Source organism: Pleurodeles waltl, chromosome 1_1, assembly GCF_031143425.1.
Source record: "Pleurodeles waltl isolate 20211129_DDA chromosome 1_1, aPleWal1.hap1.20221129, whole genome shotgun sequence".
NCBI classification, from domain to species: domain Eukaryota; kingdom Metazoa; phylum Chordata; class Amphibia; order Caudata; family Salamandridae; genus Pleurodeles; species Pleurodeles waltl.
In genome coordinates this window covers 52540377-52553673 of record NC_090436.1, presented here as the reverse complement: position 1 = coordinate 52553673, position 13297 = coordinate 52540377, and the positions used below count along the sequence as shown (strand labels likewise).

General features: G+C 49.8%; 1 protein-coding gene across 3 annotated transcripts in view; it reads left to right on the top strand.

Annotated features, from left to right (window-relative positions):
* The window catches only part of LOC138261608 (dual specificity testis-specific protein kinase 1-like), a 377555-nt gene that overhangs the window by 324509 nt on the left and 39749 nt on the right, over positions 1 to 13297 (top strand). For all 3 annotated transcript variants that reach the window (XM_069210760.1, XM_069210858.1, XM_069210947.1), the window contains one exon: positions 3494 to 3577. In XM_069210760.1, coding sequence (XP_069066861.1) covers positions 3494 to 3577 — 84 coding nt within the window. The remainder of the gene's footprint in view (positions 1 to 3493; positions 3578 to 13297) is intronic.

The following is a 13297-nucleotide window of genomic DNA, read 5'->3' as shown; positions in this document are numbered from 1 at the left end:
TAGAGGTTGCTGGCTGCCTGATAGGTACAACTGGTGGTGATCATTATGCAAGCAGCTCGTATACCTGTGCAGTGAGGTGGGCATGCTCGCTTTATGATCGCCACACTTTTTCGTAACGAAGAATATGCCTGCAATTAACCTGTTTATCCCAGATAGGTCCTTTGGCGTACCCATGTATGTAAATCAGGACATGTATCCCGAATCGGTCTCCCACTTTGGGAAGTCTTGATTGCGCCACAGAAACATGACGCAACCCTTGACATTTCCTGTGCAGACATAGACGATGAGGATGCAAACGGCAAGCAGTATTTTTATAAATCAAGAGTAATAAGAGCAGGGCCATAGCATTTGATACGATTCAATAGGCAGACTCAAACTGCCTACAGGCATTTGGATGCCCTATTAGGGTGATTTCTAGGCACTGGCTGTTGCCTATGGCGCCACCTGTCATGGGGATAAGCCCACTGAACAGGGTTCTGGTAAATGGACCTAAAGGTGTTTCTTGCCTCTTTTTCATAAATCTGTTTATTAGCATTTTATCACATCTTAACACCAAGTAGGAACTACTGACATGCGGATAATTATCGTTGTGCAGTTACAATGTACTTGGATACCCACACTAACTAAAAAGAAAAGGAGAAAAGCCAGGCACCATAACAAGTTGTAGCTAGGCAGCTAATCCTTCCATTAAGCCATGTCAAGCCCGAGCTCCCATAGCATATTGTTGACAAATATACAACACAAGTGCAAGATGTGCTTACGCCAGGGACTCAAAGCATGAGCGTCCATGGAGGAATGATAAACAGATGCATGATTTAACGAATCAGACCGGAGTGTCATTACACCCCCACCCATAATTGAACATGAGTATTTCTAGCTGGTAGGCAAATACTGTAAAACAGGTTACAAACAAACAGTACAAACAATAACAACTGCTGGTTACTAGTCATACAGGCAACAAATTACCATTCAAACGCGTCCTGACTGGCATGAGAGCTAATCCACATTAACCCAGCATACCGGTGGAGGGGCAGAGCCCAATCGCGGAACCCGGCCAACATCGCCCTTCAACACACTAGTACTGCATCAAATCATGCCAACGGGCACACACCACCCCATCGCAGCGCACTATTCCCCCAGCGGACGCCCATCCGCACTAGACCGACTCCTCCACAGCAGTGCCCCCGCTCATACTCCACAGGCGCAATAGCAACTCCTCCCAGCCAGCTGACAGCGGAAACTTACGCAGCCCCAACACCTCTTCTCTCCAACGCCACTCCCTCGGCCCCCGCCCACACCTCAAAGGAGCATTTCCAAGCCTGCACCGACGGAGGGCCGGACGACTTCCACCTACGAGTTACCAGACGCTTAGCCGTGATCAGTCCCAGGTCTGTAAATCGCACCTTAGCTCTATGCCGCTTGCCTCTGGGCAAAAGTCCCAGTATACACGCCTCCCAGGTGAACAGAACCCGCCGAATCGTGCACACCGACAGGCAGTCGACCACTGCTTTCCAATAGCAGCACAGAGGAGGACAAGACCATAGCATATGGAGCAAATCCACATCTACACAAAAACAGCGGGGACAAGCTGCATCCTGACGAGCAAAGTATCTGTTCACTCGAGCCGGAGTGAAGTAGGCTCTGTGGATAATGTAGTATTGAATTAAACGAAATCTGGAGTTGCGGGTATGTTAAGGTGTTTCTTGCCTCTTACCATAAACCCTTAAGATGGCATTGCATTCACATACCTTTCCCGGAAGGCATAAGTGATCTATTCTATAGAAAAATCTAACACATGCAGTGGTATTTGATGGACGACTGACTGCACCTCCCTGAATCCCGAACACCGGCGAGCCTCTGCCCAAGGCACACACCTGAGAACAGAGGTAGTTCAGATGAGATCCTGTCTGTGCTTGGATCATTCATTATATTTCACCTTCAGGTTACTCAGGTGTGAGAATGTTTCTTTGTAGCCCAGAAATGTGTCCTGAGAGAACAACACAATTTCCTTTGTGACAAAGAACACTTTCTGGCTAACCTGTCTAAATGCACTATGTGGATTTTTGTCCAAACACAACTCTTCATCTATTGATCCATAGGAGTCTACCCTTGCCGCGAGTTGAGGCTTGCATATTGTTAGTAGCATATATAATGTTAAACTTAATACAAGTGGTTCTCATTTTCGGCTATCCTCAAGACTGGGGCTAGCAACCCTGCCTTTTCTAGATGGTCACCCAAGATTTTTCACCTTTTTCTGGGCCCTATTTTGCCGGGCTTAGATCTCTGTGCACTTTTTGCCTCTGCTAAACAGAGATAAAGTGACTGTGCTTCCTCCTTTAAATATGGTTGTCTTACCCTAATTGACATGTTTAACTTGCCTATAAGTCCCTCGTAGATGGTGTGGAAAATGGACACAGGGTCTAAAAGTTAAATGCCGCATGTGGACTACAGCATGTATTGTGCCACCTACAGATTGGGCCTGTAAAACATGGCTTTAAGTCTATCACGTGTAGCCTGATTGAAGCAGACAAAACCCTTCTGTCAAACCTGTCAAAATAACCCTTTTATACAGGTGGGAAACTCTGATTTTCAAGATTAATAATTGCCCCCTAAGTACATCTTGTTGCCCACAAGGTTGGGTGCCTTATACTTAAAAGTGGAACATGTGCCAGATTGAAGTTGTCCTGTTCCTCCACTGATTAACCTCCAGAAGCTATTTTCAATGGCAGGGCAGTCGCTGAGTCGTAGATGCATAAATACATACACCCCAATGCGGCTCCAACTTAGGAACGAGTTGGAAACTCATCTCTTTAAAGAGCACTACTCCGCAATGTATTGACCATCTACACGTCTGCTTCCTCTCATATTACTCTACAACTTTGTCTTTGACCATGTACAGCGCTACACTGCCTTTTGGGTAGACTCACACTATGGATATACCATATATATATTTGGCTGAAAAAATGGGTTTGTCCCGCTTGGGGCTTCTCTGCAGCAGCAGATCTGTTTCAGTGGTTCCTTGGTGAGAAAGTATCTGACCACATGGAGCCCTCTTGAGATACAGCCTGCCCCCTTGTCCTGCAGGAGAAATCGGAACTCTGTTTCTGAGATAAAGTCCCAAGGTTTAAATCTGGACCGGGAAAGGCCTTGAAAATAATTGCCTGAGCCCTGAGTGAGAACATTTTATTGCCACACAAACACCTGCTTACCGCTAATATATAAATCAAGCCCTATGTCTGGAAGTGATATCCTTCAGCCGCACAATCTCCTATTATAAAGCATCAAACAAGAAGTCTGTTACTGGCAGTCAGTTTATTGTACGAAGTGACACGTGTCTGCACTCTCACCAACCTGGCCAAATTTCTGAGTTACTTGCGTTTATTATATTTACACAGTGCATCATACTTGTATGAGTAAAAAGGGATATCCATGTGAATGTGTTGTGCAATACTTACGGTGCATGTCATACTGAACCTCGGTTTGTCATCACCAGGCGGATGTCTTCGCATATGGAATCATCATGTGCGAGGTGATTGCAAGGATACCTGCGGACCCGGACTACCTTCCCCGGACTGAGGTACCATGCTTTAATTACTCTTATGCACACCACTTCTTTGGCATGTTTTTAGTGCATTTTTTAGCATTTGTTTGCAAAAATAAATGATGTTTCCTATGAGTTTATATTTGCAAGGCAGTTTCAGGGATGTTACCAACTTGGGTCTTCAACTTACAATATTATGCGTGGGTTTAGGCTGAAACTACTGCATGAATCTGCCACCAACATTTTTTTTTTTTATTTCTAACCTTCTGTAACTTTCTACACTTTCTTCTGGTTACATAGACGATCATGCATTGCCATCTTGTTGTACTTATATTAGATTTAAGGCCTGGGAGGGGGGAGCGCATGGTTATTTGCATGATCGAGTTCAGAAGATTGAGGGCTCATGGGAGGGGTGGGCATGAGAAGGACAGGCTCACTAAAAAGGCTGGTTTGTGGACCTTGTCGCTCTGTGATAGCAGTGGAGTTCATCGCTCCCAGGATTTTCATGGCAGTGAAAACAGCATTCTGGCTAGTGCGGAAAGAAAAGTATTGATGTAGGTGCGTCAGGGTGGCGCGATCGATGCCACCTAGCACCCAGCAGGGGTACTTCTCTCAAACAATCTTCTGGATCCAGTCTGATGCCCGGGGATAGTTCTAAGTTAAGGAATCTGCAGCTAGATTTAGCCTGTACTGGATAAGGCATTAACAGAGGTAAGTAGCTTGTTCATCAGTATCGTAGGACCAAACTACGGAACCAGCCGAACGTGGATGTCAGCTTGGGCATGTCTACCTTTGCTGGCTTGTGTAACTGTTAGTGTTGGGTTGCGTCTGGAGCAAGGGATAATTACAAAACACAAGTAGTGATGGGCATGCTTCCAAAGGACACAAGCAATAGTTTGCAACAATAAACTTACTGATACTCCGGTAGAGGCGGTGCCACAACCATGTTTTTCAATGATCATCTCTCACAGGAGGTGGAATGGGAACCGACCTTCAGTAGAAGACCACATCATTTATTCTATTCCCTCATTTAGTTTGTCTGTTGTTTTTTTTTTTTTATTAGATCAGCCATACAATTTAAATTTTACCTGCCAGTAATCTATGCTTTCTGATACGAATGGGACAATAACAAACTATTCCTGTCCAAAGAGGTGACTAAGCCAGAGAGTCCCTACAAAAAAATCCCTGAAGGTAGTGAAAAGTCATTCCTTTGCTTCAAAATCTTGCTCTCAATCGAGAAAATGTGTGGGGTCAGCTGGAGCGTGATGCCACTGCTCAGAGGAAAGGATGAATCCTTCCCAGGTGTAACCGTCCCAGTGTAGAAGACCAAGACCCTTCTCTAATTGATGGCTTTCAAGTCCACGCTCCTGCTGAGGTTACTTCAGGGGCTCGGTGAGGAATGCCAGGACCCTTCCGTAAGTGATGGCTTGGTGGATCCCCCTGATCCTGCAACCACCCGCTCCTGGTGAGGTTGCTTCAGGGGCTCAGTGAGGAATGCCAGGACCCTTCCGTAAGTGATGGCTTGGTGGATCCCCCTGATCCTGCAACCACCCGCTCCTGGTGAGGCTGCTTCAGGGGCTCGGTGAGGAATGCCAGGACCCTTCCGTAAGTGATGGCTTGGTGGACCCCTGATCCTGCAACCACCCGCTTCTGGTGAGGTTACTTCAGGGGCTCAGTGAGGAATGCCAGGACCCTTCCGTAAGTGATGGCTTGGTGGATCCCCCTGATCCTGCAACCACCCGCTCCTGGTGAGGCTGCTTCAGGGGCTCGGTGAGGAATGCCAGGACCCTTCCGTAAGTGATGGGTTGGGAGAGCCCCCTCTGATCCTGCAACCACCCGCTCCTGCTGAGGCTACTTCAGGGGCTCGGTGTAGAATGCCAGGAGCCTGATGCTTTTTTGTCAAAGGCCCTTGTTGCTGTTCATGTTTATAAACCATCACTTTTAATAAATACTTCTCGGTGCATTGCTGTAGTGCGATTTATTAATGTCAAAGCTTCGCGTGCTAAAGGAATACACTTTCTTAAACTTTAAATTGACTTCATCACATTTTACTTTGTTTATCGTATGATTTACATTCTAGACATTTTCGAGGCTCGGCTCGTGCATGCTACGGAGGTCTCCACCGCCCCGAGAACCGTGAGGCCCTGTCTGTCCCCTCTCCACCCTCCATAGCCCTTCACTCGATCCCCCCCAAACAAATGAGGGTCCTTAACGGGCCTGAAGAGACCTCAAAGTCCAAGTACTTGGGGGGCGGGGGAGGGGTGTTCGGGGTGTTACACCCCCTAATAAATGTATTTTGTGATACATGGTTGGGTGCAGGCGCTTTCAGTCGGGTGTGTGAGATGTTATTTAGGACTTTAGCGGGGATTTTTACACACAGACAAAAACGCACACACTCTCCCTCTCTCTGTTTGGAAAGACATTGAAATGTTGGTTATTCCACAGAATAATGTTTTCTCTCACTCATACCCCTCCCAATCCGGAGCCCTCTCCCCTTAGGTCCCTCTCGTGCCCCCCACTTGTCCTATGATGTATTTTAAGATTATGTGCCAGAGTGACTGTTAGGAAACCTGAAGCTCGCCCCCCCCCCACCCCCCCTCCTCCCAATGTTACTGCTCAATCTACCCCCGAGGCGGGGTATGAGAGTACGGAAGCTCCGCGGTAAGTAACGAGCTCTGTGCGGTATCAAGGAGCGACCTTTTTCTGTGAGGTTTGAGGGAGACGTGCCGCATGGTTAGTCACTGAGCGATGCTCTGCGGCTGCATCAGTCAGTAGACTTCAGCTCTCTCCGCCGCACCGGGCCCTCAGTGGGAATGAGTCACCGAGGGCTGAGGCGTCAGTGTGTGGGAGGGAGTGATTGACGCCTCCGAGGCCTGTTCTCTACACCCTGCTTTGTTACTTATACACCGTGCATTACTCCTGTGTCAGTCAGTACTCCTGTGTCATTCAGTACCGACTGCACCGTGCATTACTCCTGTGTTAGTCAGTACTACTGCGTCAGTCAGTACTACTGCCTGCATCTCTGCCCACCTCGTGATGCTCTCCGTACTCAGCGTCCGCAGAGCGTGCATAGGGAGGGCAAACACGGGCCTGGTAGTGGGGCAGCGAATGCCCCCACGCCGTCCCCAGAAATAACACCGTGAATTACTCCTCTGTGTCAGTCAGTACTGATTGCACCGTGCATTACTCCTGTGTCAGTCAGTACTCCTGTGTCATTCAGTACCGACTGCACCGTGCATTACTCCTGTGTTAGTCAGTACTACTGCGTCAGTCAGTACTACTGCCTGCATCTCTGCCCATCTCTGTGATGCTCTCCGTACTCAGCATCCGCAGGGCGTGCACAGGGAGCGCAAACACTGGCCTGGTGCTGTGTCAGCCTGTGCGCACCGCGACACCTAGTGGCAGGACCGGAAACTGCGTCTCTGGGCCTTTCATATTGCCACTTTGTGTGTGTGTGTGCGTTTCTGTTTGTGTGTGGGGGAAGGGGGTCTGTATGTGTAAGTCTTAGACAGCCAAAGTAAACCCATCCACAGAGGCTGCAAACCTTTATTTTCTTGTCCTATGCCCATCCTTATGTGTCCGGGCCTGCCCACTCCAGTGCTTCCTATGTCTTTATAACGCGCGTTATTTGCAGAGTTTTGTGATGTTGTCGCCTCTTTTCTCAGTAGCTGCCAAGTGTCCCAGGTCCAGGCGGGATGTTACTCTCCGGACCAGATTTCTTCCTTTGAATTCTGGGACTTGTAGTCTGTTTTTATAATGGAATAAACAAGACTGAGTCCCCGAATTCAAAGAAAAAACTTAGACTGGAGCAGCTCATCACACATGGAACTAGGAAACTTGCCAGGCTGTCCTGCTCGGGCCCCTTATGCCGCGGAGGGCTCACTGTGTGCCGGGTGCGCCGCGTCCTCCACTGCTTACGACAGCCGACCCGGGTATCCTGGCCGTCCTGCTGAACCTGAGGATGACCCTGCTGTGTGTGCCCTCCTCCCTCTCCCCAGAGTTGGCCTCCATTCATGCAGAATAATGGTGCTCCCCTCCTGCAGGTGCCACTGATTGCATCACTAGGATGAGTCAAGAGGCCCCTGCAGCCAGGCGTGGCTCTGAGCCCTGTTGAACCAGTGTATGCATCTCTCCAGAGGTGGCCTCTGTGTATGCAGAATAATGGTGCTCCCCTCCTGCAGGTGCCACTGATAGCATCTTCAGGAGTCAAGAGGCCCCTGCAGCCAGGCGTGGCTCTGAGCCCCGTTGAACCAGTGTATGCATCTCTCCAGAGGTGGCCATCGTGCACGCAGAATAATGGTGCTCCCCTCCTGCAGGTGCCACTGATAGCATCTTCAGGAGGAGTCAAGAGGCCCCTGCAGCCAGGCGTGGCTCTGAGCCCTGTAGAACCAGTGTATGCATCTCTCCAGAGGTGGCCACCGTGCACGCAGAATAATGGTGCTCCCCTCCTGCAGGTGCCACTGATAGCATCACTAGGAGGAGTCAAGAGGCCCCTGCAGCCAGACTTGGGACTGAGCCCTGTTGAACCAGTGTATGCATCTCTCCAGAGGTGGCCACCGTGCACGCAGAATAATGGTGCTCCCCTCCTGCAGGTGCCACTGATAGCATCTACAGGAGGAGTCAAGAGGCCCCTGCAGCCAGGCGTGGCTCTGAGCCCTGTTGAACCAGTGTATGCATCTCTCCAGAGGTGGCCACCGTGCACGCAGAATAATGGTGCTCCCCTCCTGCAGGTGCCACTGATAGCATCACTAGGAGGAGTCAAGAGGCCCCTGCAGCCAGACTTGGGACTGAGCCCTGTTCAACCAGTGTATGCATCTCTCCAGAGGTGGCCATCGTGCACGCAGAATAATGGTGCCCCCCTCCTGCAGGTGCCACTGATAGCATCTTCAGGAGGAGTCAAGAGGCCCCCTGCAGCCAGGCGTGGCTCTGAGCCCTGTTGAACCAGTGTATGCATCTCTCCAGAGGGGGCCTCTGTGTTTGCAGAATAATGGTTCTCCCCTCCTGCAGGTGCCACTGATAGCATCTTCAGGAGGAGTCAAGAGGCCCCCTGCAGCCAGGCGTGGCTCTGAGCCCTGTTGAACCAGTGTATGCATCTCTCCAGAGGTGGCCTCTGTGTATGCAGAATAATGGTGCTCCCCTCCTGCAGGTGCCACTGATAGCATCACTAGGAGGAGTCAAGAGGCCCCTGTAGCCAGGCTTGGCTCTGAGCCCTGCTGAACCTGTGTATGCATCTCTCCAGAGTTGGCCACCGTGCACGCAGAATAATGGTGCTACCCCCCTGCAGGTGCCACTGACAGCATCACTAGGAGGAGTCAAGAGGCCCCTGCAGCCAGACTTGTGACTGAGCCCTGTTGAACCAGTGTATGAATCTCTCTAGAGGTGGCCACCGTGCACGCAGAATAATGGTGCTCCCCTCCTGCAGGTGCCAATGATTGCATCTTCAGGAGGAGTCAAGAGGCCCCTGCATGCGGATAATATGGTGGTCCCTTCCTTCATAAAACACTTGTTTCATCATTAGAGGAGGGGTCGAGAGCCCTATGGCCAGGCGTGGTACGGAACACTGCTCTGTCGATGATTGTTGCCTTAGGGCATGGTTGGATTGGGATGCAAAGTAGGCCCAGGCACCCTAAAAAAAAAAAAAAAAAAAAGTGGCCCACATTTGCCGATTGCACCTTTTTGCAAAACACTGCTTCAGTGTTTTAAGTATTATGAAAAGCAGAAGGAGGGTTGCCTAAAGAATACATGTATTCTTAACTCCACGGAGATAAAATAAAATGCAAATTCTGTCAGGACTCTCTGGGCACGGATTAGTTCACACTGGTGATGCCACTTCTGCTCAGGCCCCCTGCCTGCTCAATCTGCATACATTAATGGTCCGTCCAGTGAGACTGGGAATGACTCCTCCGCCCCCTTGGTAAAAGGAAGGTAATAGAGGCCCATCTGCTTCCATTAAGGCTGCTCAGGTCCCCACTGGGCCGCTGGTGGCATTTGAACAGCTCGGACACAGCCCAAATCTGCCTCCACGCTGGTCAGAAAAGCGGCCCACAGCTGCAACTCAGATACCGGCCCATCGCCTGAGTGTTCTCTATCCAGGACCCTACCTTAGGGCATATTTGCTCCAGGGTGGTGGTTACCCAGCCTGGACCCACAAATGCTGTGTGTGAGTCTGGACACTCTCGTCCCTTCCTGGTTCTCCTGGTCCATGGAAGAGGTGGGGGTACTCGGCAGCCAGTGCCCGTTGACGCAGCGGTCCCAGAGGCTGAGCGGTGTGCAGTGGCACTCGGGTTTAGTGGTGAACAGGTCACACAGACTCTGGTGTGGGAGGTCACACAGAGGCTCGGGTGTGGGAGGTCACACAGAGGCTTGGGTGTGGGAGGTCGCACACAAGCTCAGGGGTGTGGGAGGTAGCACACAAGCTCAGGGGTGTGGGAGGTAGCACACAAGCTCAGGGGTGTGGGAGGTAGCACACAGGCTCAGGGGTGTGGGAGGTAGCACACAGGCTCAGGGGTGTGGGAGGTAGCACACAGGCTCAGGGGTGTGGGAGGTAGCACACAGGCTCTGGGGTGTGGGAGGTAGCACACAGGCTCTGGGGTGTGGGAGGTAGCACACAGGCTCTGGGGTGTGGGAGGTAGCACACAGGCTCTGGGGTGTGGGAGGTAGCACACAGGCTCTGGGGTGTGGGAGGTAGCACACAGGCTCTGGGGTGTGGGAGGTAGCACACAGGGTAGTTGACACTCAGGCTTGGAGGTAATCTGGTAGCACATAGCCTCTGGGATGGGCAAATGGCACACAGGCTCAGGATTGGTCAGCTGGGTGAGAAGCTCTGTGGAAAACAGGTAGCACACAGCCTAGAGGATTGGCTGATGGTACACAGGCTCAAGGGTCAGCAGGTGGCGCATAGTGCATGGGGTGGGCAGGTGGCACAGAGGCTCAGGGGTGGGCAGATGACAGAGCGGCTCAGAGGTGAGCTGGTGGCACATATGGTGAGGAGTCAAAGGGGTGAGTAAGGGGCACACAGACCACATACCCTGTGGTCTGCGGGTAGTGCTTAGGGGTGAGAAAGTGGCACACAGGCTGAGTAGTGCACAAATAGCACAAATGTTCTAGGATGGGCAGGTCTCTTTCAGCATCAGAAGTGGACAACAATAGTCTGAGGTAGCCAGGTAGCACCCAAGCTTAGAAGCTGGATAATATCACGGTATCCTAGAGTTGATGGGCAGAAAGCACTGAGGTTGAAGCCTAGGTTTGGGAATTAGCATATTACACACATGCCTGATGTCAGCAGGATGCTTGTGGCAAAGTTGACCAGAAATAATGGTCAGCTAGAGTGGGAGCTGTACAGAAACCTTGAGCCATTCAGAGCTTTTGGCTAATGGTTGTCGGACGGTGCAGTGGGCTGTCTGAGAGGATTTGCATTCAGAAGACGTACATATGTACATGTCTTTCAGGGAGGACGGGGGAGTAGATGAGGTCTGAAGGGGAGGTTACACATAGGCGAAACCATGGACTACAGCACTTCCTTACTATCCACGTTGTAACCTCATCACCCCTCTTCCTTTAGGAACTAACAGTACCCTTTTTGTGTCCTTGCTGCCCATTATGTAACCTCCACATCCCTTCTCCTTTAAGAATTAACAGTGCCCTTTTAGGGCCCTTGCTAACCTTAATGTAACCTCCGCACCTCTCTCCTTCTAAGAACTATCAATACCTTTTTAGGATCTAGGCTATCCTTTGTGTAACCTTTGTTCTCCTCACCTTTTAAGAACTAGCAGTGCCCTTTTAGCGGCCCCTGCTATTCTTTATGTAACCTCTACTTTCCTCTCCCTTTAACACCTAGCCACCCCCTTTTAAAGTTCCAGTCCCACAGTCAAGTACTGAACTCTAATCGAGTCAACGGATTTCCTTTGCAGTAGCTACTTATGAAGTTTGAGACAAGTTCTACCCTTCAGAACTCTAGAAAGCTGGTTCGCGGAGAGAAACCGCTAAAGAGGGGTGAAACCAGAGGGCTTAAACTTCATGAGTTTTTATTGCCTCTGTGCAGCCACCTTGGACTTTGCTGCACTTGTGCAACTTGAGATTAGTTGTTTGAGAGTGTGGGGATAAAAGGTGTCCTGAGCATCCTTGATTCTTACATCCAGACTAAACCGGGCAACTGTGCCAGTCTTCCTGTTTATTCTCTCTTGTCTTCCACTCAGTTCTTCAGTCTTCAACTGAGAAAGGGCATGCAACTCTCCCTCTGCCCTGTCTGGGCATGTGCCAAGTGACAGACAACAGGTGAACAGTGAAAGCAAACCGTAAGAAATTGGGTTACTGATTGAGGGGAATGCAAAACTCTACTCAAGCTGCAGCCACAATCTTTGTCAGGGTGAAGTCACAAGCAAACCCCAAATTAACCTGTGCTTAATGCTGGGTAGCTCGGCACAGCACAGTCTGGTGTAAATTTGTAACACATTTATGCAGCACTTCAAACAGTAATGAAGTGAAAAGATAGCACAAGAACAAACCCACACACATTTAGAAATATAGAGTAAAATGTAATAAATAAATCAAGACCAGAACAACACAAATCCAACCAGTAGAGCAGGAGATATGCAGTCTTAAAGATTTCAGTGAAAATATCACCAAAAAGCACCAAGTGCCAACTGTGGTCATCTGGTCGTTTTAGAAAGGGACAGAGTCACAAGTCCAGGCCATCCACGATAGAGCTTGGGCCAGCTCCAGAGACTCACAGTGCCTTAATTCTTGTTGCAAAGTGGTACGCAGTCCTGTATTGAGGATTTGCCACTCAGCAAAAGCAAGCAAGGTCCCGGCGCAGCAGCAGTTCCAAGGGAACTGTGCAGTGCGTTGCAATGTCCTTGCATTGAGATGGGCCAGTTCAGATGGGCTGTGTAAAGTGAGGCGATATCCTTACGTGGAGATCCGTTGCTCAGCAGTGGTTCTTTTGGGCGATGTAAAGTCCTTGCTATGGGGAAGTCTGCACAGCAGAGGTGACTTGTCCCTTTTGAAGGCAATGCATTGAGCAGCAGAGATGATGTGCCGGTTCTACGGGAGATATGTTGGTTATGCGGTAGATGTGCTGCACTGCGGAGGAGATGTGTCTGCTGTTTCTCCAGTATTGGATCTTTCATAGATTCACATGCTTGAATCATCCCCGTCGTCGAGGTGGGAGCCTCATGGTAAACTTAAATACATAAAGCAGTAAGTCAGTAAAAGTAAAACCAGTAGGCCCCAGTAGGCCTCATAGGGTATTTTACAGTCTATCCACTTTGTTTTGTGAAAAGACCCTAACTTCTGTATCAACCAATCAGGATTCAGCCCCTCCCAAACACTCCCAAAAGAGGCTGAATTCCCTCAGATTTTCTACCGCACGTCGTGTGAAGGGAGTCTCCCTGAGCTCTGCTCAGTTTTTTCCTTATTTCTGACTGAAGATTGTTTTCTCTCAGGAAACTAGCTCCACAGCTTTACCATGTCTGAAAAGACAAAGAAGGGTCTGTTCAGAGACTGTGACAATTGTGGGAAGAAGAGACTGCATGTTGATGACCCCCACAAGAAGTGTATCTACTGCCTCCATCCAGACCACAAGTTGAGAGACTGCAAAATCTGTCGCGCCTTTAGTCAAAAAACCCTCAAGGACCATGAGGGTAGACTTCTCTTATGGCTGCAAAAACAGAAAGCCATAGAACATCCTTCCTCAGACGACAGTGAAGCGTCATCACAGGCTTCTCGCCCTCAGAAAAGAACAGGTGAGAGAAGTAG